The sequence below is a fragment of the Watersipora subatra genome, chromosome 4, assembly GCF_963576615.1.
Source record: "Watersipora subatra chromosome 4, tzWatSuba1.1, whole genome shotgun sequence".
Classification (NCBI taxonomy): Eukaryota; Metazoa; Bryozoa; class Gymnolaemata; order Cheilostomatida; family Watersiporidae; genus Watersipora; species Watersipora subatra.
Window position 1 is genome coordinate 43,797,210 of NC_088711.1, and position 25,512 is coordinate 43,822,721.

Consider the following 25,512-nt stretch of genomic DNA (forward strand, 5'->3'; position numbering starts at 1 on the left):
ATAACATAATATCAATGAAGGATAACTTAACTAATAAGATGTTTGGTTGGTAGGCTTCTTGATTAGTGGATTTGTTGTATGATGCAAGCAGAAGACATTCTTGGCATTGTGTGATTCGGCATTCAGCATATCAACATCCGTCGCAATGGGGATGTTAAAGGTTGACTCGCAACAAAATTCACATTAGAGTTATTTGATATGAAAAGATTGACCATGTCTTACTCTGTTGTGTTGTAGGTGCAAAATATGTAGAAATGTGATTAAAAGCTCTTAAAAACGAACAGTTAATCGCAGCCACACGAGACTGCCGTAGTTTGGATTCGCTTTCCAAAACGGCTCAAATGTGACGTAGCATTGGTAGATGGTTTTTGTTTACACTTTCATGCAAATTTATTCGTCAAAACATTTTCACAAATATACTTCACACATTCAATAAAACCATGTCTATTGTTCTTAGGCATCTGTTTTATCGTCATTGTAAATGCTGTCACTTTTAGCAGTGATATCTTATAACTTACCATAAAAATTCATTTAATTTTTTAGCCTTACCTCGAAGGAGTACATATCATTGTCTGATAATCATGACGAGCTTATTGATCACCTGTGATAATCGAAAAGTGCCGCAAAAATTATTTGCGAAGTATTGGGTCACATGATCAGATTACGACTTGCCAATTAGACCAGGCCGAAACAAAACTGTAAAGTAGCGAGCATCTATATTTGATACGGGGTCTTCGGTAAAACCCGAAGTGTTTGTCATAAACTAGTGCTACGATAAGTTTTATATTGAGCTTTTTATTGGCCTTTCAATTCACGTAAGAACATCCGTGAAAAGACAATAAATAGATTTCATGACTACGTCAGAGAAATAAAGAGATTCCAGGCTAGCTGTTTTTCGTTTTTGAGCTTTTAAGAGCTTGTAATCACATTTCCATATATTTTGCACCTACAGCACAACAGAGTAAGACATGGTGAATCTTTTGATATCAAATAACTGTAATGTGAATTTTATTGCGAGTCAACCTTTAAGAAGGGATGCGATAATTAATCTTGAGATGGTGAAAGGAATATTACCACTCAAAGCCACCATTTTGAATTTATATCAAATGAATTGAAAATGTCTCCGATGTACTCTCATTTAAAATGGACAAAGGATAATTATAGGAACCCCTAGATGAAGTTTAAACACACCTTGAATAAAAGTATGCAGACAGTGGCTATCGGACGTAAAGGGTGTAAAGGATGTTATTGGAATAGACCAAGATGAATAATCATTTTTCCATGACGGCCTAATTTGACTACAGATAGAATATCTTTTTTTATCTTGTAAACACAAATTATAATAGTTTGATCGAAACAATAGCATTACCGCCCTATTAGTATATTCTACTTGCTTTCATTCGCTCATTCGCATAGAGTTCTTTGAACGAGTTAGCATTTACCTGAACCTTTATTTTTAGGCGGAGGCTCATGTAAATCTGCTTGAAAAAGGAATACCTGAGATTGCAATATATTATTCTTATGTGCTTTTCTTTAGGTTTACAACTTGTTTATACTTAAACATTAGGCATACTTGCTACGGAGAAGGCTTGCTTACCTGCCAGTGTGTAAATATTCGAGTAAAAGTCACTAGTTTATTTTGTCACTATAGGTCGACCAAAATGTCTATTTCTCAAGTAATCGATGCTCTGAGAAGTTCTTACATGAAGGGAGAACCATTGACAACTAATCAAGAAAGAGAACTTTTCCGTCAGCTACACACTTTGTATAACCGTAACAGTTCACATGGCCGTAAGGCTTCTTTCTCATACAAAGGCATGACTGTGACTGTGCGAAGGTTCGAGAATCTGAATGATGCTGATGATAGGCTCCCATGGATTGAATACAAAAGAGTAAGTACTATGTTTATATATTAATATGTCTTTATAGTTATAACAATTGGACTTTCATGTTATTTGAAGTTACACTCGCGAATGTTTAGAAATATTTCTATACATGAAGATTTGTAATTCACTTTTTTGTTGCTTATAGCTATCAACTGTATACTCAATCTATTGTTGATTATAGCTATCAACTGTATTCCCACAAAAAATGTTAAATCATAAAGGCTGCCATTAAAGATCATCACACACTTTGTTACAAGTCATCTTGGTTTACTTTCTAGTGTCTAAAAATAAATGCATAATTCAGTAAATCATTCTTCCCTTACACTTTATGAAGAGATTTCAACTCTAAATATTGCCAAAATAGATGAATTCGCGAAATGACAATCAATTGGAGGGCAGTGCTCTGTTTTTCAATCCTTTCTTAAAAAGTGATGTTCAATTAGAGGTGGTGTTAAATAGCAATGACACTCAAATATATGCTTTATGGTATTTGGAAAGTATAGTCAGGCCTTCATACATTTAAAAAAGTATTATTTAAAGATTTATAAATAGAAAGTATGGTGCTTTCTCACAACCTATATTGCAATTTTAGCATCATCAAGTAGGTCCCAAAAAGTGAAACTAAAAATGAAACAGTACTCGCTAGCAGTTGTCAACAGGGCAACCTAGTAGTTTTGAGAAAAAGTATCGTTTTTCAAAACGATACTTTTGAATTTCTGGCAGAAGGGAAAAAGAAAGCTTATTTATTACTAGTTTGCAAATCTTTTAGATTTTTACACAATTTATTCTATATTGATCTGCAGTGATGCAGGGGAGCCTCTTTTATCTATCTCCAAAGTAGAGAGTAGTTTTTTTATAACATAATATCAATGAAGGATAACTTAACTAATAAGATGTTTGGTTGGTAGGCTTCTTGATTAGTGGATTTGTTGTATGATGCAAGCAGAAGACATTCTTGGCATTGTGTGATTCGGCATTCAGCATATCAACATCCGTCGCAATGGGGATGTTAAAGGTTGACTCGCAACAAAATTCACATTAGAGTTATTTGATATGAAAAGATTGACCATGTCTTACTCTGTTGTGTTGTAGGTGCAAAATATGTAGAAATGTGATTAAAAGCTCTTAAAAACGAACAGTTAATCGCAGCCACACGAGACTGCCGTAGTTTGGATTCGCTTTCCAAAACGGCTCAAATGTGACGTAGCATTGGTAGATGGTTTTTGTTTACACTTTCATGCAAATTTATTCGTCAAAACATTTTCACAAATATACTTCACACATTCAATAAAACCATGTCTATTGTTCTTAGGCATCTGTTTTATCGTCATTGTAAATGCTGTCACTTTTAGCAGTGATATCTTATAACTTACCATAAAAATTCATTTAATTTTTTAGCCTTACCTCGAAGGAGTACATATCATTGTCTGATAATCATGACGAGCTTATTGATCACCTGTGATAATCGAAAAGTGCCGCAAAAATTATTTGCGAAGTATTGGGTCACATGATCAGATTACGACTTGCCAATTAGACCAGGCCGAAACAAAACTGTAAAGTAGCGAGCATCTATATTTGATACGGGGTCTTCGGTAAAACCCGAAGTGTTTGTCATAAACTAGTGCTACGATAAGTTTTATATTGAGCTTTTTATTGGCCTTTCAATTCACGTAAGAACATCCGTGAAAAGACAATAAATAGATTTCATGACTACGTCAGAGAAATAAAGAGATTCCAGGCTAGCTGTTTTTCGTTTTTGAGCTTTTAAGAGCTTGTAATCACATTTCCATATATTTTGCACCTACAGCACAACAGAGTAAGACATGGTGAATCTTTTGATATCAAATAACTGTAATGTGAATTTTATTGCGAGTCAACCTTTAAGAAGGGATGCGATAATTAATCTTGAGATGGTGAAAGGAATATTACCACTCAAAGCCACCATTTTGAATTTATATCAAATGAATTGAAAATGTCTCCGATGTACTCTCATTTAAAATGGACAAAGGATAATTATAGGAACCCCTAGATGAAGTTTAAACACACCTTGAATAAAAGTATGCAGACAGTGGCTATCGGACGTAAAGGGTGTAAAGGATGTTATTGGAATAGACCAAGATGAATAATCATTTTTCCATGACGGCCTAATTTGACTACAGATAGAATATCTTTTTTTATCTTGTAAACACAAATTATAATAGTTTGATCGAAACAATAGCATTACCGCCCTATTAGTATATTCTACTTGCTTTCATTCGCTCATTCGCATAGAGTTCTTTGAACGAGTTAGCATTTACCTGAACCTTTATTTTTAGGCGGAGGCTCATGTAAATCTGCTTGAAAAAGGAATACCTGAGATTGCAATATATTATTCTTATGTGCTTTTCTTTAGGTTTACAACTTGTTTATACTTAAACATTAGGCATACTTGCTACGGAGAAGGCTTGCTTACCTGCCAGTGTGTAAATATTCGAGTAAAAGTCACTAGTTTATTTTGTCACTATAGGTCGACCAAAATGTCTATTTCTCAAGTAATCGATGCTCTGAGAAGTTCTTACATGAAGGGAGAACCATTGACAACTAATCAAGAAAGAGAACTTTTCCGTCAGCTACACACTTTGTATAACCGTAACAGTTCACATGGCCGTAAGGCTTCTTTCTCATACAAAGGCATGACTGTGACTGTGCGAAGGTTCGAGAATCTGAATGATGCTGATGATAGGCTCCCATGGATTGAATACAAAAGAGTAAGTACTATGTTTATATATTAATATGTCTTTATAGTTATAACAATTGGACTTTCATGTTATTTGAAGTTACACTCGCGAATGTTTAGAAATATTTCTATACATGAAGATTTGTAATTCACTTTTTTGTTGCTTATAGCTATCAACTGTATACTCAATCTATTGTTGATTATAGCTATCAACTGTATACTCACACTATGGTTGATTATAGCTATCAACTCTATACTCACTCAATAGTTGATTATAGCTATCAATTCTATACTCACTCTATGGTTGATTATAGCTATCAATTCTATACTCACTCTATGGTTGACTATAGCTATCAACTCTATACTCACTCTATGGTTGATTATAGCTATCAACTCTATACTCACTCTATGGTTGATTATAGCTATCAACTCTATACTCACTCTATGGTTGATTATAGCTATCAACTCTATACTCACTCTATGGTTGATTATAGCTATCAAATCTATACTCACTCTATGGTTGACTATAGCTATCAACTCTATACTCACTCTATGGTTGATTATAGCTATCAACTCTATACTCACTTTATGGTTGATTATAGCTATTAACTCTATACCCACTCTATGGTTGATTATAGCTATTAACTCTATACTCACTCTATAGTTGATTATAGCTATCAAATCTATACTCACTCTATAGTTGACTGTAGCTATTAACTCTATACTCACTCTATGGTTGATTACAGCTATCAACTTTATACTCACTCTATGGTTGATTATAGCTATCAAATCTATACTCACTCTATAGTTGATTATAGCTATCAATTCTATACTCACTCTATGGTTGATTATAGCCATCAAATCTAAACTCACTCTATGGTTGACTATAGCTATAAACTCTATACTCACTCTATAGTTGACTGTAGCTATCAACTCCATACTCACTCTATGGTTGATTATAGCTATCAAATCTATACTCACTCTATAGTTGATTATAGCTATCAAATCTAAACTCACTCTATGGTTGACTATAGCTATAAACTCTATACTCACTCTATGGTTAATTATAGCTATCAACTCTATACTCACTCTATAGTTGACTGTAGCTATCAAGTGTATACTCACTCTCTGGTTGATTATATCTATCAACTCTATACTCACTCTATGGTTGATTATAGCTATCAACTGTATACTCACTCTATAGTTGATTATAGCCATTTACTCTATACTCATTCCATGGTTGATTATAGCTATCAACTCTATACTCACTCCATAGTTGATTATAGCTATTAACTCTATACTCACTCTATGGTTGATTACAGCTATCAACTTTATACTCACTCTATGGTTGATTATAGCTATCAAATCTAAACTCACTCTATGGTTGACTATAGCTATAAACTCTATACTCACTCTATAGTTGACTGTAGCTATCAACTCCATACTCACTCTATGGTTGATTATAGCTATCAAATCTATACTCACTCTATGGTTGATTATAGCTATCAACTCTATACTCACTCAATAAGTGGTTATAGCTATTTACTCTATACTCACTCTATGGTTAATTATAGCTATCAACTCTATACTCACTCTATAGTTGACTGTAGCTATCAAGTGTATACTCACTCTCTGGTTGATTATATCTATCAACTCTATACTCACTCTATGGTTGATTATAGCTATCAACTCTATACTCACTCTATAGTTGACTATAGCTATCAACTCGATACTCACTCTATAGTTGACTATAGCTATCAACTCTATATTCACTCTATAGTTGACTATAGCTATCAACTCTATACTCACTCTATGGTTGATTATAGCTATCAAATCTATACTCACTCTATGGTCGATTACAACTATTAACTCTATACCCACTCTATGGTTGATTATAGCTATCAACTCTATACTCACTCTATAGTTGATTATAGCTATCAACTCTATACTCACTCTATGGTTGATTATAGCTATCAACTCTATACTCACTCTATAGTTGATTATAGCTATCAACTCTATACTCACTCTATAGTTGACTATAGCTATCAACTCTATACTCACTCTATAGTTGACTATAGCTATCAACTCTATACTCACTTTATAGTTGACTATAGCTATCAACTATATACTCACTCTATGGTTGATTATAGCTATCGACTCTAAAATCACTCAATGGTTGATTATAGCTATTAACTGTATACTCACTCTATAGTTGATTATAGCCATTTACTCTATACTCACTCCATGGTTGATTATAGCTATCAACTCTATACTCACTCCATAGTTGATTATAGCTATTAACTCTATACTCACTCTATGGTTGATTACAGCTATCAACTTTATACTCACTCTATGGTTGATTATAGCTATCAAATCTATACTCACTCTATAGTTGATTATAGCTATCAATTCTATACTCACTCTATGGTTGATTATAGCCATCAAATCTAAACTCACTCTATGGTTGACTATAGCTATAAACTCTATACTCACTCTATAGTTGACTGTAGCTATCAACTCCATACTCACTCTATGGTTGATTATAGCTATCAAGTCTATACTCACTCTTTGGTTGATTATAGCTATCAACTGTATACTCACTCTATGGTTGATTATAGCTATCAAATCTATACTCATTCTATGGTTGAATATAGCTATTAACTCTATATTCACTCCATGGTTGATTATAGCTAATAACTCTATACTCACTCTATGGTTGACTATAGCTATTAACTGTATACTCACTCTATAGTTGACTATAGCTATCAACTATATACTCACTCTATGGTTGATTATAGCTATCAACTCTATACTCACTCTATAGTTGACTATAGCTATCAACTCGATACTCACTCTATAGTTGACTATAGCTATCAACTCTATATTCACTCTATAGTTGACTATAGCTATCAACTCTATACTCACTCTATGGTTGATTATAGCTATCAAATCTATACTCACTCTATGGTCGATTACAACTATTAACTCTATACCCACTCTATGGTTGATTATAGCTATCAACTCTATACTCACTCTATAGTTGATTATAGCTATCAACTCTATACTCACTCTATGGTTGATTATAGCTATCAACTCTATACTCACTCTATAGTTGATTATAGCTATCAACTCTATACTCACTCTATAGTTGACTATAGCTATCAACTCTATACTCACTCTATAGTTGACTATAGCTATCAACTCTATACTCACTTTATAGTTGACTATAGCTATCAACTATATACTCACTCTATGGTTGATTATAGCTATCAAATCTATACTCACTCTATGGTCGATTACAACTATTAACTCTATACCCACTCTATGGTTGATTATAGCTATCAACTATATACTCACTCAATAGTTGATTATAGCTATCAACTCTATACTCACTCTATGGTTGATTATAGCTATCAACTCTATACTCACTTTATAGTTGACTATAGCTATCAACTGTATACTCACTCTATGGTTGATTACAGCTATCAAATCTATACTCACTCTATGGTCGATTACAACTATTAACTCTATACCCACTCTATGGTTGATTATAGCTATCGACTGTATATTCACTCTATGGTTGATTATAGCTATCAACTCTATACTCACTCTATGGTCGATTATAACTATTAACTATATACTCACTCAATAGTTGATTATAGCTATCAACTCTATACTCACTCTATGGTTGATTATAGCTATCAACTCTATACTCACTCTATATTGATTATAGCTATCAACTCTATACTCACTCTATGGTTGATTATAGCTATTAACTCTACACTCACTCTATAATTGAATACAGCTATTAGCTCTATACTCACTCTATGGTTGATTATAGCTAACAAATCTATACTCACTCTATAGTTGATTATAGCTATCAACTTTATACCCACTCTATAGTTGACTACAGCTATCAAATCTATACTCAGTCTATAGTTGACTGTAGCTATCAACTCTATACTCACTCTATGGTTGATTATAGCTATCAACTCTATACTCACTCTATAGTTGATTATAGCTATCAACTTTATACCCACTCTATAGTTGACTACAGCTATCAAATCTATACTCAGTCTATAGTTGACTGTAGCTATCAACTCTATACTCACTCTATGGTTGATTATAGCTATCAACTCTATACTCACTCTATGGTTGATTATAGCTATCAACTCTATACTCACTCTATATTGATTATAGCTATCAACTCTATACTCACTCTATGGTTGATTATAGCTATCAACTCTATACTCACTTTATGGTTGATTATAGCTATCAACTGTATACTCACTCTATAATTGAATACAGCTATTATCTCTATACTCACTCTATGGTTGATTATAGCTAACAAATCTATACTCACTCTATAGTTGATTATAGCTATCAACTTTATACCCACTCTATAGTTGACTACAGCTATCAAATCTATACTCAGTCTATAGTTGACTGTAGCTATCAACTCTATACTCACTCTATGGTTGATTATAGCTAACAAATCTATACTCACTCTATAGTTGATTATAGCTATCAACTTTATACCCACTCTATAGTTGACTACAGCTATCAAATCTATACTCAGTCTATAGTTGACTGTAGCTATCAACTCTATACTCACTCTATGGTTGATTATAGCTATCAACTCTATACTCACTCTATAGTTGATTATAGCTATCAACTTTATACCCACTCTATAGTTGACTACAGCTATCAAATCTATACTCAGTCTATAGTTGACTGTAGCTATCAACTCTATACTCACTCTATGGTTGATTATAGCTATCAACTTTATACTCACTCTATGGTTGATTATAGCTATTAACTCTATATTCACTCCATGCTTGATTATAGCTAATAACTCTATACTCACTCTATGGTTGATTATAGCTATCAACTGTAGACTCACTCTATTGTTGATTATAGCTATCAACTCTATACTCACTCTATAGTTGATTATAGCTATCAACTCTATACTCACTCTATGGTTGATTATAGCTATCAACTCTATACTCACTCTATGGTTGATTATAGCTATCAACTCTATACTCACTCTATGGTTGAATATAGCTATTAATTCTATACTCACTCTATGGTTGATTATAGCTATCAACTCTATACTCACTCTATGGTTGAATATAGCTATTAACTCTATATTCACTCCATGCTTGATTATAGCTAATAACTCTATACTCACTCTATGGTTGATTATAGCTATCAACTGTAGACTCACTCTATGGTTGATTATAGCTATCAACTCTATACTCACTCTATAGTTGATTATAGCTATCAACTCTATACTCACTCTATGGTTGATTATAGCTATCAACTCTATACTCACTCTATGGTTGATTATAGCTATCAACTCTATACTCACTCTATGGTTGAATATAGCTATTAATTCTATACTCACTCTATGGTTGATTATAGCTATCAACTCTATACTCACTCTATGGTTGAATATAGCTATCAACTCTATACTCACTCTATGGTTGAATATAGCTATTAATTCTATACTCACTCTATAGTTGAATATAGCCATCAACTCTATACTCACTCTATAGTTGACTATAGCTATCAACTCTATACTCACTCTATAGTTGACTATAGCTATCAACTCTATACTCACTCTATAGTTGACTATAGCTATCAACTCTATACTCACTCCATGGTTGATTATAGCTATCAAATCTATACTCACTCTATGGTCGATTACAACTATTAACTCTATACCCACTCTATGGTTGATTATAGCTATCGAATGTATATTCACTCTATGGTTGATTATTGCTATCAACTTTATACTCACTCTATAGTTGATTATAGCTATCAACTGCATACTCACTCTTTAGTTGATCATAGCTATTAACTTGATACTCACTCTATAGTTGACTATAGCTATCAACTCTATACTCACTCTATGGTTGATTATAGCTATCAACTCTATACTCTGTCTATGATCGATTATAGCTATTAACTATATACTCACTCAATAGTTGATTATAGTTATCAACTCTATACTCACTCTATGGTTGATTATAGCTATCAACTGTATACTCACTCTATGGTTGATTACAGGTATCAACTGTATATTCAAGAAAGATGTACAACAAATTCTTTGTGCCAATCTGGGGATCAGTTACAGATAAGTCTCACTCTGTTGGGTAAGTTACTCAGCTGTATTTGCTCTAATGTATGTACAGAAAAGATTCTAAGTTCATCGCTGTGATTCTCTTGTATATCGTACTAGTAATATATTGTATCAATTCTTCATTGACTTAGAGCAGCAGATACCGTTCTTGTATATATGCTCATTGAAATACTCTAATGATGCGTTTTATGGTCCTCTAATAAGTTGAAACACAAGTCAAACCATATGTCAAATTAGTCTTAAAGTTCTCTTCCCCTCATAGTGAATAGGTGTCAAGGTCATTTATTTTCCCTTCATACTGAATAGGTGTCAAGGTCATTTATCTTCCCCTCATACTGAATATGTGTTAAGGTCATTTATCTGCCATCTTGGTTTCAGTTTGATACAAGAAAAAGAAATTGGGGGAGAAAATAATTTATAACATACATGTAGTATGTAAGTTTTTTTGTGGGCTAAAAATTTTTAGTTGTCAGAATTTTTATATTCATTTCAAGATCAGTTCTTTTATGTCATGTTATTCAGTTTGCTTAAATTGTTGAGTAGTTGAACTATGGTTATACTTTTTTTGATCATGTGACCAAAATGACTTTAACAATTTCCTTCATTGTCTCATAAGCTGTCAGTTATAAGTTTTTATCTTACTTTTAGCATAGTTCATCTGGCAGCAACTATTTCAGCTACAAAAGAAAAGATACTCACTGTTGTGCCTATATTGAAGTTTTGTAAACTTGTCATTGTTGATTTTACTGATAGTTCTTTAAAAACATCTCAAACTTGGAATATTTGAGGGGCCACTACTTCACACTTGATTACATGAATGTTCATTGTCAACTATCGAAAAATTTATTTCCTCATCAAACTGTTTAATGATAAATATGTAATAATTCTTTATATATGTCTACTAGCTGAATCCTCTGCATTGAACGAGTAATAAAAAAGCTTATGAACATTATTTTACCTACTAAATAACCTTTACACTACACTACTTGCAACCGTTTATAAGCTGTTTTATTACCTATGCAATGCTGGGTATTCTCTAGTAAGGCCAGTTAGTAATCGTAACATGTGACGCAACGTCGTTATGCGTATTTTAACCGATGTAATGAATATCTTCGATATTATTGATCGCCACGCTCAATTGAGAGCATATTTTAATGGGTAAGTTTGACGTTTTCAGAACTGATGGTTCTGAAATCGAATCATCTGCGAAATGGATCTTTTGTTACTAAAACTTTATTGCCATAATTGGACGGACAGACACTCATATATATATATATATATATATATATATATATATATATATATATATATATATATATATATATATATATATATATATATATATATATATATATATATATATATATATATATGTATATATATATATTTATATATATATCTATATATATATATATATATATATATATATATATATATATAAATTTTAAATTGTTTCTATTAAATATCGAATAAAGTTGGTGATCTTTGGGTAATTCTTCACTCAGGGCTCTGAAAAAAGGTTTTCCTATTAATATTGGTGGCAACATTTTTAGAGAAAGGGGGGTTATACCAAAGTATATTTTTCCTGCGTTTGTTTCTGGTGTTATGCAATGTTGTATTCTTACTGAATGTCAATTTAAGATGTTATTCACTTCTATTTAGGGCTTCTTGGTGTTCGTTCGTATTTTGTCTAAATATATCTTGATTGGATGATAATGCGGAGAGGCGCAGGTTGGCTGATGCTGGAATGTTTTTGATGATGGAGGGTGGGTGGTTAAATCTTGTGTGCACGTATTTAGGCATATTATTGGGCTTGCTGAAGGGTCTATATAATTCATTCTGTAGATCTAACGATATATCCGAAAAGTCAATGGTGCTTTTATTTGCATCTACAGATATAGGAAAGCTTTTTTTCAGAGCTCTGAGTGAATAATTTCACAAAGATCACAAACTTTATTCGATATTTAATAGAAACAATTTAAAACTTAGCTATAGCTGCATGAAGAATATTGGACAGATTATTGCAAATAACAACAAAGCGCATCTATCAAACGAAAAAGCCAACAGCAACATGCAACTGTCGAGATAAAGGTACATGTCCACCGCCAAATGCCTGCATGTCCAGTTCTGTCATCTATTAGGCTACAGTTATGACCAATGAACCTGATGCTACCAAACAGACATATGTTGGCCTGACAGAGGGCTCATTCAAGAAAATATATTACAACCATCGTAGCAGCTTCAACAATCCATCAAAACGAACTTCAACAGAACTAAGTAATTATATATGGCAGCTTAAAGATCGATCTATCCAGTACGACATCAAGTGGAGAGTATTGAAAAAAGCGAGTAATTACAATAAGACCAGTCAACGCTGTAATTTTTGTATTTGGGAGAAGTACTTCATTCTATACAAACCTGAGCTTGCAAGCTTAAACTCGAGAAACGAGCTTATGTCAAACTGCAGGCATTCAAATAAGCACTTAATTTGCAATGCTGTGACATGAACCAATTAAATTGTTGAATTATAGGTAGCTGGCCTTTATCGTTAAGCTACTTGATGTGTTTTTGCGTACAGTCATATGAGCTTCAGATCATTTTAATTTTACCTGATGAATGGTAACAACCATGAAACTTCAACTAGTAAAATGTTTTAAAAGTTTTCAGTTTTTAATATATTTTATATAAATGCTCTATTTTAATATTGAGCACTCTCGTCTAGTGAACTGCAACCTTCTTCTTCATCAGTATATTTATATATATATATATATATATATATATATATATATATATATATATATATATATATATATATATATATATATATATATATATATATATATTTATATATATATAAATATATATAAATACATAAATATATATAAATACATATACATGTAAATATATATATTTATATATATGAAGTTTATTAAAAACTACAGGTTAAAATCATTACTACTCATTACTACTAAATCATTACTCATTAGTTTCATGCAATCGCGTTGCAATCTTCAGGTTCTACCTGAAGATTGCAACCTGAAGATTTTCATATACTGTGTATGTTTTTGGTGATTGCACACGCTAACTGTGCACTTATTATCATCAATTTTAGTACCGTGTGCCCTCGGGTTACGATTCCTCTGATATAAGATTATTTTGCCTTACGAAATAGGACAGTGTTTATTAATCCTCGCCATACGAGGACTAAAATTTGTTCTTCTTTTCCCCCGCCATACAATATCAAAAAAAAGTATCGAAATAAAAATTTGGCAGTTGGTGTGCTGATTACGTCGAAATAACGCAGATAAGCTATTCGCCAAAGTACCTCTCACATCGCTTGACAAAGATACTATGTTCGCTCTCTCTTTCTTCGTTCAATGTTATTTGTTATTAGTTTTAGTGAAAACAAAATTGAAAACAGGTGATACAATTTTAATTGAGGACAAGTTGAAGTTTAATAAAATACATACTAAAACCTAGCATTAAGTATGTGTTTAATAAGCTATATTCTTTTAAGTTCAATTAAAAGTTTATGTTATACGCCTGCTTCGAGGTAAGAACTTCCTGTGGTACATATTTATATAAATACATACATACTCCACACGTAGTACATTGTAATGTTATATTTGATTGCAGATCATAACCACTAAACACACTAAAGTAGGTATGTTAATTAATAGGATAGGTAGGTAACTATAGTTACTAAGGTTAACAAATTATTTTGTAGCTAGTTTTCAGTATGTACAGTACTTATATAAGACTGCTGATTTCTACTGCCATATAGAAGTCTTATATATGTACAGTACATATATAAGACTTTTACATGGCTGTAGAAATCTTATATACTTACAGTACATATATAAGACTTCTACAGCCATATAAAAGGCTGGGGTGTTTGCATTAGATATGGGTTTCTATACTTTTCCATATGACATTTCTGCCTTACGATGCCAAAACTGGAACGAATTAAAGTCGTATGGCAAAGGCCCACACATGCATTAATTAACATTACCTTTTGTGTTTGTTACTTTAACAGAACATTTTTAAAACTAATTTTTACCAGTAAATCATATTTTTTAATTTGTAATTTTCAAATGTGCTGTTTCAATTTCAAATGTGCTGTTTCAATTTCAAATGTGCTGTTTCAATTTCAAATGTGCTGTTTCAATTTCAAATGTGCTGTTTCAATTTCAAATGTGCTGTTTCAATTTCAAATGTGCTGTTTCAATTTCAAATGTGCTGTTTCAATTTCAAATGTGCTGTTTCAATTTCAAATGTGCTGTTTCAATTTCAAATGTGCTGTTTCAATTTCAAATGTGCTGTTTCAATTTCAAATGTGCTGTTTCAATTTCAAATGTGCTGTTTCAATTTCAAATGTGCTGTTTCAATTTCAAATGTGCTGTTTCAATTTCAAATGTGCTGTTTCAATTTCAAATGTGCTGTTTCAATTTTAAATGTGCTGTTTCAATTTCAAATGTGCTGTTTCAATTTCAAATGTGCTGTTTCAATTTCAAATGTGCTGTTTCTATTTCAAATGTGCTGTTTCAATTTCAAATGTGCTGTTTCAATTTCAAATGTGCTGTTTCAATTTCAAATGTGCTGTTTCAATTTCAAATGTGCTGTTTCAATTTCAAATGTGCTGTTTCAATTTCAAATGTGCTGTTTCAATTTCAAATGTGCTGTTATACTCCTATTTCCGATTTTGGTAAGTCTGCAAAAGCTAGATACTTTTTAGCCATTTTATTTTTTGAAGTAGAAATTGCCTCTACATTTTCTCTCTATTTGGTCAGACAAAATATCGGACTAAGAAAGCGCGATATCTCATTTTAAAATTTGTACCAGTATCGACAGTTACCAGCGTCATCCATCAAAACTTTGAGTACAACGAGCTTCTGCTGCGACAGTAACCTTTTTTATACACACTTCGACGAACTCATTGTTCATTTTTACTCTTAACATCTCTTCTTTGAACTGCACAAAAACAATTTTTTAATGGTATGAAGTTTCAAAGTTAAAATGGGAATTTTTGTATATATTAAATATAGATGGATTTTCTGCGCAGATTTTTTATTATTACCCGAGCACTCTTTGAGTCTGTGTACACCGGTATTTATTTATTTATAGTATATTTATTTATAACTAGTGTTGAAATAGATTAATTCTACTTATCTTTTCCCAGATCTATTTTTTTCTTTTGAGTCACTATAGGTCTGTTTGGTTCTTCTGTACTTTTCAGGTGGCTGGTGGGGAATTCACCACCAGCCACCAGTTTTTAACTTATGAGAGATGTGAAAATAGAAAAAGTTTTTTGTCCTTATTTTGTTTTATCATAATCCTAAGTCGAAGTTTGTTTTTGTATCGTAAGTATATGGTATATATTGTAGGTACATCGTGTTTCCTCAACTCACCCCTTTAAAGGAGGTGTTGAAGGACTTCCGGGATGCCAAGTTACCTAACAATATATATTTAAGAGAGCTGAAGAAAATTTTGCGTCTCTGTTTTGCCCCAGTAGCTCTCGCCCTTGATGCTCTCCACACACCCCAGCCAAGCAAAAGGTAAATTCCTTAAGACATTACTTTAGAGGAAAAGGGGTGTACCATGTATGAAGAACAACCTGGTTCGTAATTACATGGTTGGATTGTACACGATTGGTAACCCTGAAATGTGGAAGGAAGTGTTGGCTACTTATTTTTTAGCATTGTTTTGATTAACCTGTTGACCTAACCATTGCGTTTCAATGCTTTGAATATGTTCAGAGTTGCCTGTTACATACGAATTCGCACCCTAATGTTTAAAAGGTTTGGAGTTGCCCGCTGCTGATGATTTCAAATCCTACTGTTTAACTGATTTGGAGTTGCACTATATAGATATTTCTAAGATTCATGATGTGTCCATCAAAACAAAGCTTGTAAAAGTGGACTCAGTTCAGGGTCATGGTCAAATTTTAATCCATGCGCAGTCAACTAGTTGCATTAACTTAGCCACGATGCTTGATGGCAATTAATTACAATGCTGAAATTCTTTACTTCCACTGAGGCGTGCTGAGCCAAGTACTATCGCTTTCTATCCATCAGCAGTGGCTGTTTCTATGATGTCCATGTCCTCTCACAACGAAGTTCCTTACACTAATTTAGAGCTGCAAATTGGTGTCGAATGAATTCGGATTTTACTGTTTCTGTGATTCAGAGAGGAAACAACTCTGCACCTGTTCAGAGCATGAAAAACCACTGATTCTTATCATACCTGGTATGCAGGCAACATTCTAAAATCCTAAGACAATCTATTTATGGCAGAGTGATGTACTACCACAGAGACGTGTGCCTTGGGAACATCTACATGAGAACCAGAGGAACATATGGTGGAGACCAGAGGTCCAAGGACTATGAGGATGCCCGGATCATGCTAACTAAACTCACCAGAGGTTCTCACAAGGAGTTCATCGCAGCACATCATTCATTGAAGGAGGTGTCCAAAGATATGTTTTGTAACCTTAATCTTTAATCATTAGCTAGAGGCTTAGCTTGTGCTCCTTCAAACTAAGCTAAATGCGCCGAGGTTTTGTGTAAGGCGCTGCCGAAGGTCTGTTACATAATTGCTGATTCAAAGAAGATTAAAAAACTGTTGCTACAGGCTGCTTTAAACTATATCGCTGTTTGTCGGCAATTTTCTTTCGATGTTCACCGTTGACTATGTGATCTGTGATGGCATTGATGAAGCAATGAAGATATGTCAGGAAAGTTTGCGGCTGTCAAACTTTCCTGATATTTTGCTGAGCATCGATGACTGCCTTTACTTTGTGAACCATTTCGGTGAACATGATTTGTGGTCGCGGATAGCGCGATTTATTTATTTCCGTTCATGCTAGTTGCTACAGGATTAGTAATTTGATTCAAGCGCGTGAAAACAATGAGGTTCTTCAGTGAAAAATTACCGAAAAGTATTAATTTGATGATCACTGAAGTATTGGGGCATCAATGCCGAGATATGCCGATATAGTGTGAACGAGCCTTTAGTCGCTGCCTTTCTATTATGGGCCACATTATGCCATTTTCTAACATTGTTAGTCAGCAAAGTTTTTTATTACTCACTGTTTATGATTTTTAAACACGACTTACTTATTGTTGTGAAAACAAAAGACGGTATTTTCCATTTTTGCTACACTAAAGCTATGAAAGCAGCCCAAATTGTCCCACACTTGCTACATATTCATACATGAACAATTATGTAGGCAGCTGTGAAAATGTGTAGTCATCAAGAGGCTGAACATATTTTCCGAAAAATTAGGTTTGGATATCACAGTGAGTATTTCATTAATTTTTGATGTGTCTAATTTAAATACAGAAGGTAAAATTTAAGGATACTGCTCTTACGGACTGTTTATACACCAGTAGGCCTAAGTATATTTATATTCCTTTTGTAGCGAGATAATTTAAATTTTGTCTGCACCCATTTAACATATCTCTGTAGAGCCTTGTGTAATTAGTTAATTTAAAATCTCTTTTAGCAAGTTGATTTAAAGATTGACTCGGTCTACTTTTAGCTCCAGGAATACCACCATAGACAGGCTTTTCAAACAAGCCGAGAGTATCATCGGAGACATGACTGGAATTCATTCGGTGTCTGTAAGTTATTACTATCCATAATGATTAGCATTCGCTTTCTTGTGTTAAACATATACTGGAAAGAATATTTTCTTACCAGCAGAAGTTGTCATGTAAGCTGTTAAAGATTATGATGACATTTGTCAGCTGTCAATGACAGGGTTGAAGATTATGGTCACAGTTGTCAGTTGTTGGTGACAGGGTTGAAGATTATGGTGACAGTTGTCAGCTGTTAGTGACAGGGTTAAAGATTATGGTGACAGTTGTCAGCTGTTAGTGACAGGGTTAAAGATTATGGGGACAGTTGTCAGCTGTTAGTGACAGGGTTAAAAATTATGGGGACAGTTGTCAGCTGTTAGTGACAGGGTTAAAATTATGGTGACAGTTGTCAGCTGTTAGTGACAGAGTTAAAGATTATGGGGACAGTTGTCAGCTGTTAGTGACAGGGTTAAAAATTATGGTGACAGTTGTCAGCTGTTAGTGACAGGGTTAAAAATTATGGTGACAGTTGTCAGCTGTTAGTGACAGGGTTGTCATTTCAGTGCTCATCCATCGACTATGAGCACAATAAATCGATGGCATTGTTGAAGCAACGTGAATATGTTGAGAAATATTGCAACTGTCAAACTTTTACAATAGTTTGTCGAGGATCTGCGACAGCCTATCCAATGTGTACCACTTTGGTACTGGTGATTGGCCATCGCAAACTGCTCGATCTATAGTTTGTTTCATGACAGTTGCTGCAGGACTCTAATTTCAACTTTGTCGTGTCTGCATTGTATAACGAAAATGCTCCTGCACGGAGTTTGTGAGTGTAAACACTGACGGGTTTGTGATAGTGTGAACAATGTTATCTCAGATGATCGCCGAAGTGTCTGACTAACACTGACATCTGGTGAATATTGTGAACCAGCCTTTACTTTTATGATAATGTTTCAACATTTCATGTCGAACTCGCCAAGATGGCTCAGATTTCTCAGATCATAAAGACTGAGTCAGGGAAGGAGTGGGCCGCAACCCCCTCCTTTCCTATTGGCTGCTACTTAGACTCCTGTGCTGGAGTTGGAACTTACCTGACCAGCTGGCAAAAATAACCGTGATTAAAACTGAAAAGTTTATAACACAAGAGACCCGAAACAAGGTTAAGAAGGCTCTGTGAGACCGACCCAACACTTGTGGGTTGTGCTGCTTTACCACAGTTGGGAGTACGAGCCGATAGCACGCCCTTCAGCATTTAGTCATATTTCTGTGTCCTTGCCAGTGGAAGCATGTGTCGCGTGATCAAATCATGTTGCACTAGGGGTGCATAAAAGTGGCGAGTGCAGAGGAGGCTGTCTACCATGTATACGAGGCCAAGTAGTCAACCTTCTCAAAAGTGAAAGGGTGGCACCAAGGACTTCCAGTAAAGCCATGTGCACCCACCTTAACTAGAGCTTGCCAACTCCAAAAAGAGGTGATGGTCAAGCCAGTAAGGGAGGACATACACGGATTGGGGGAAGACATAAGACAAAGACCAGCTGAATTGTCAGAACCATAGCTGAATTGGCTGTCTAGGGTCGCCTACTCCTGCATGACAACCTGGAGTCGTTGAGCAACTGGCTTGAGAGTAGATGAGCCAGCTACTATTCGACCAGCAACTCTGACCTGCTTTCTGCCTTGTCCTGAGCTCATCAGGACTGACTGGCTCAGGTGTTACGATGTCAGCTGACCAGCTCTTACACAACCACCAGGAACGTCGGACTAGACAGCTCTTCGAGAATAGTCACCACTGGCAAGAATTGGTCAAATGCATTACTGATTTTATTAGGGTCAGGAAACTCAGGGATGCAGACCGGGCTTTCGCCAAATAGCAGGTCCGTCATATTGAGCACAGCCGCCAACAGCGTTGGCTCTGGGCTCAGTTGATCTCTCTTCCTGGAAATAAGTTAAAGGCTTCCATGGCCTCTACTGGAGAAAGATTGTGGCGGCAGATCAATGAGCCCAGAGGTACGAGGAGGTAACTCAGAGAGATTGCTGAGATGAGACAAGGAGTTCGACCTGATCCCTCCGCGATGACCGGGAACGACGAAGCGATCGAGCTGGCCATTGTCTCGGCCAGAAGTATATCCCTCGACAGTGCCACCGAGTCGGCCACCGGGTTGGCCTCTGTGACTGAGGGGCGGAGCTTGTTGCTTCAAAGATGTATGAAAGGAGTGCGGATGAGCCATGACAGCAGAGCACCTGGCAGTCCCGTACCGCAGTTGGCTGTTGCTTATTGCATATTATGCTCATCGAACTGTATACTTACGTATTTGAGAAATGTATACTTGTATTGTGGATTGTACTAAAGTGGTTTGGTTATTTATGAAGCAGTAAAGATATGCCCGTTTTTCATTGTGAACGAATAATTGTGCACATACTCATTACACGGATTAAGATATCCATGCTTAATGCACTTACGAAAATACTATTGATTACTACTAGCACGCTTGAGGATCATGATTGCGTGATGATTGTGATCGTGACGATCACAAGCTGGCTTCACTGCTCTTATTATATAGTAAAGATTTAGACAGAGCTCAAGTTAATAGTTCAAGTTACTCAAATTATCCACTTTGCTTATTTTGCCATTGGCTAATTAGTCAAATTAGCCAATGGCAACTACACTACCTGCCACTGTTTATAACCTGTATTTGATGATTCGTGTAATGTCGGGCATTGAGCTAGTATATCTACATGTATATATCAGTGGTTTTTTAGTCAGAAACAGTTTTGCTTTCACATCCTTTTAGTACAGCATGTGCGTGTACAGCATGTGCGTGTACAGCATGTGCGTGTACAGCATGTGTGTGTACAGCATGTGCGTGTACAGCATGTGCGTGTACAGTATGTGCGTGTACAGCATGTGCATGTACAGCATGTGTGTGTATAACATGTGCGTGTACAGCATGTGCATGTACAGCATGTGCCTGTACAGTATGTGCGTGTACAGCATGTGTATGTACAGCATGTGCGTGTACAGTATGTGTATGTGCAGCATGCGCGTGTGCAGCATGTGCATGTACATCATATGTATGTACAGCATGTGCATGTACAGCATATGTATGTACAGCATGTGCGTGTACAGCATGTGCGTGAACAGCTTGTGCGTGTACAGCATGTACGTGTACATCATGTGCGTGTACAGCATGTGCGTGTACAGCATGTGCGTGTACAGCATGTGCATGTACAGTATGTGTGTGTACAGCATGTGCGTGTACAGCATGTGGGTGTACAATATGTGAGTGTATAGCATGTGCGTGTACAGCATGTGTATGTGCAGCATGTGCGTGTACAGCATGTGCATGTACAGCATGTGCGTGTACAGCATGTGCATGTATAGCATGTACGTGTACAGCTTGTGCGTGTATGGCATGTGCGTGTACAGTATGTGCGTGTACAGCATGTGTATGTACAGCATGTGTGTGTACAGCTTGTGCATGTACAGCATGTACGTGTACAGCTTGTGCGTGTACAGCATGTGCGTGTACAGTATGTGCGTGTACAGCATGTGTATGTACAGCATGTGCGTGTACAGCTTGTGCATGTACAGCATGTACGTGTACAGCTTGTGCGTGTACAGCATGTACGTGTACAGCATGTGCGTGTACATCATGTGCATGTACAGCATATGTATGTACAGCATGTGCGTGTACAGCATGTGTATGTGCAGCATGTGCGTGTACATCATGTGCATGTACAGCATATGTATGTACAGCATGTGCATGTACAGCATGTGTATGTGCAGCATGTGCGTGTACAGCATATGTATGTGCAGCATATGTGCAACATTTGCTTCTTCTATCACATCTCATTGCTTGTTGAAATGTACCTGATCAAATAAAAACGCTGTTGACTCAGCTGATGGCTTGAGCTGAACTCATCAATCTCATCTTGATCTCAAAAGCTCATAACTCAAAAATTGAGGCGGTGTACTAGAAAATATGCTTACAGTTACCTGAAAACAAAACCAATCTTTACTTGAAAAAGAGCCATGCCTGTCTGTTCAAAGCTATGGTGGAATTTTGAGAAAAAAAAGAGTGCATCGCATGGGATTCAAACTCTGCCATTCATCTTAATAAGTTAAGCATGCTATTGCCTGCTAAACTCGACCACTATGCAGCATGTCGGCATAATGTCAGAATAATTGTGCTGATACCGGTTACACATGACAATCTCCCTCAGCGCACTGGGTTATCAAGGTATTAGTATGTTATAAAACCACGGCGAAGTTGTAATGAGTTTTGAGGGGCTTTGGAACAGCAGATAGGAAAGAAGGTTTTACTTGTTGCCTTTGAATGAATTTTAGATATCTTAGAAGTGCTCAATCTACTGTGGCCAAAAACAACTGACTTTAAGGATATTAAAGATTACACCAACTTTGCTTCTGAATTGAAAGACTTTCTAATGGCTTCTGAAGGAGAAGCGCATTGCTTAAGTGGGCTCGTAGACATCAAGTCAGATGTTAAAAAGTATATAGGTGGGTACAGAACATATGATACTTATCGTAGGTATGTGGGATGTAATTTCATAATACACATTGAATGTGCAGTATAGTTGTTCTGGTACAGACTGCAGGTACAAAAGGTATACCTATGTATTTATGCAGTATGTATGTGTGTAGTAAGAAAATATACTCATTACAGTGTATGAGTATGTACTGTGTAGTAAGAAGATACACTCAATACAGTATAAAGGTCTGTAGTAAGGAGATATGCTAATCTATATATATATATCTCTCTCAAAGTAGCTGTGTTGCTCAAGCTATAGCTATTAAAATCTTGGAATAAAGAAGCCGTACCGAAGACGATTGGATCTTGGATTCTCCCATTCACCAGTCCGACACCGTACCTATTAGGTCACAGAGATTGATTTCTTGGCTAGCCAATATATGCCGCTATATGGGAGCAAATACCCAACGGCTTTGCGTACTATACAGGGTGATTGCGTAACGTGAGACGAATAGCTCTCATTAGTAAGCTTACTAAAATTTTCCATTGGTGATGTGCCAGGCTAATAGCAAGTGGCAGGCAACTCTCATTACATATATATGAGCAATCTTTATTGTGGTAACTAACAGTCATATTTTACAATATGTTTTCCACAAGGTACCACGGCAAGTAAACTAAATAAAAAGCAGTGTACAACAAAAAAATATAAAGGAACGCAAGGAAACTATAGTCTAACTAAAAAGCTAGTAAATAGTCTAACTAATATAATAATATTAGAACTGAATGCATAAAATATGTAAAACGCAAGCTTGAGGGTTGATATGAGTATTTTTTAAACAAAAAGTGGACAAATAATAGCTCTGTGAAAATAGTATACATATCTATGAAAACACTTTTCTAGTTATGAAAACAAAGTGTAATATAAAATGGTTAAAATAGGTAAGGCTAGATGGTGAATGGTATTATTGGTCAGAGGATAGTAGGTGTAGTTTGAGTTTTATTTTAAATGGTTGCGGAGGAAGAGTTCTTAAATGAGTGCAGAGATTATTAAATGAATTTAGCAGGTTACTGTTGAGTTTGTTGTGGTTTACGGCACTTCTCATTGTTTTATAAGCTGATTTTTAATACCCGGGCAATGCCAGGAAGCACAGCTAGCTGTAGTGTATAGGTGTGTAGTAAGGAGATATAGTGTGTGGTAAAGAGCTATACTTATTACAGTACAGTGCGCCCTCAGGATACGATTACCCTGATATATGGTTTTGTCATCTTACCAAGTGAAACTTAATGATTTTTTTTACCTCACCATACGAATCTTATTTCACCATACGAATCCATCAACAATTTTTGCTTAATTTTAAATTTGACAGTCGTTATATTTATTACGTATGCCAAAATAACAAAGACACCGAAATGCTGTTTGCCGAAAATATTTTCACTACGCTTGAAAGAGATTTGATACTGATTTTATCTCAGTTCGGCAATTCTTGTGTTAATGCGCTAACATTTTCCCTTTAAAACCAATATGTAAGCTGGAGTTGCGTTCCCTTCAAACTGGTCAGTGGTCAGACAACTTCCCTTAACCCATTAACAGAAATCCACTTCATTACGAAAACTGCATCGTTCAAGCTTTTTTGCCGAATTAGGTTGAAAAATGTTTTAAACAGCTAAAACTTATAGTGAAGACGAAGACTGATGAGTGATAAAAAGTTGAAATTCAGTGAAATAGTTAAAAGATATACTAAAACTTAGCTTCAAGTGTGTGTTTAGTAAGCTAAACTTATTTGAGGTGAATTCAAAGTTTATGTTATACATACGTCTGTCTTGAAGGTAAAAACTCTTTATGGTATGCACTGTGCATAGCACATTATAATATTACATTTTATTGCAGATCATAACAGATCATAACATTTTATTGCAGATCACTAAATGCAATAAAGTTACTGTAGGTTACTATAGTTACTAAAGTTAACATTCTATTTTGTTACTAGTTTTTAATATGTACCATACAAAGCACCCTCAAGATAGGATTTTAATCTGTTTTAGGGTTGAACATTGTATGGTGATAAAATCGTATTTAGGGGTATAGAAACCGTCGTAATTACTTAATTTGTATATAATGCAAAGATTCCTCGGTAAAAATCGGCAATATTTTATATAAGCGCTGTACGTATTAAAAATTAGTAACAAAATAGTATGTTAACCTTAGTAACTATAGTTACTTACAGTAATTTTATTGTATTTAATGGTTACGATCTGCAATAAAATGTAACATTGTAATGTACCACATGCATACGTACCATTGAGATTTTTTACCTTCATGACTGATGTACACATAACATATTTTTAGTTCATCCTACATAGATTTAGCTCACTAACTACATGCACTTAAAGCTAAGTTCCCGTATGTATTTTTAACTATTTTACTGAAGTTAAACTTTTTATCACTAACATTTTATCGCTTATTAATATCCGTTTTCACTTTTACTATAACTTTTAGGGGACCTGTTTAAAAACTTTGTCAACCTTATCCAGTAAAAAAGCCCGAATGATGCTGTTTTCGTAATGAAGTGGATTTTTGTTAGCACGTTAGGGACGTTGTCTGACCCAGTGATCTTCTTTTTGAAGGGGTCGAAACTCCAACTTTGCTACTGGCTTTAAAGGGAAAATCTTACCGTTTCACACGCAAGAATTGTTG

At 35.0% G+C, this 25,512-nt stretch overlaps 1 protein-coding gene across 1 annotated transcript in view; it reads left to right on the forward strand.

Moving 5' to 3' along the window:
- Positions 1 to 1,661: 1,661 nt before the first annotated feature.
- The window catches only part of LOC137394277 (uncharacterized), an 88,838-nt gene continuing 64,987 nt past the window's right edge, over positions 1,662 to 25,512 (forward strand). The window contains exons 1-7 of the mRNA XM_068080996.1: positions 1,662 to 1,892; positions 4,451 to 4,633; positions 10,675 to 10,760; positions 16,132 to 16,302; positions 17,041 to 17,212; positions 18,288 to 18,369; positions 22,676 to 22,846. Of these exons, the coding sequence (XP_067937097.1) occupies positions 1,662 to 1,892; positions 4,451 to 4,633; positions 10,675 to 10,760; positions 16,132 to 16,302; positions 17,041 to 17,212; positions 18,288 to 18,369; positions 22,676 to 22,846 (1,096 nt within the window). The remainder of the gene's footprint in view (positions 1,893 to 4,450; positions 4,634 to 10,674; positions 10,761 to 16,131; positions 16,303 to 17,040; positions 17,213 to 18,287; positions 18,370 to 22,675; positions 22,847 to 25,512) is intronic.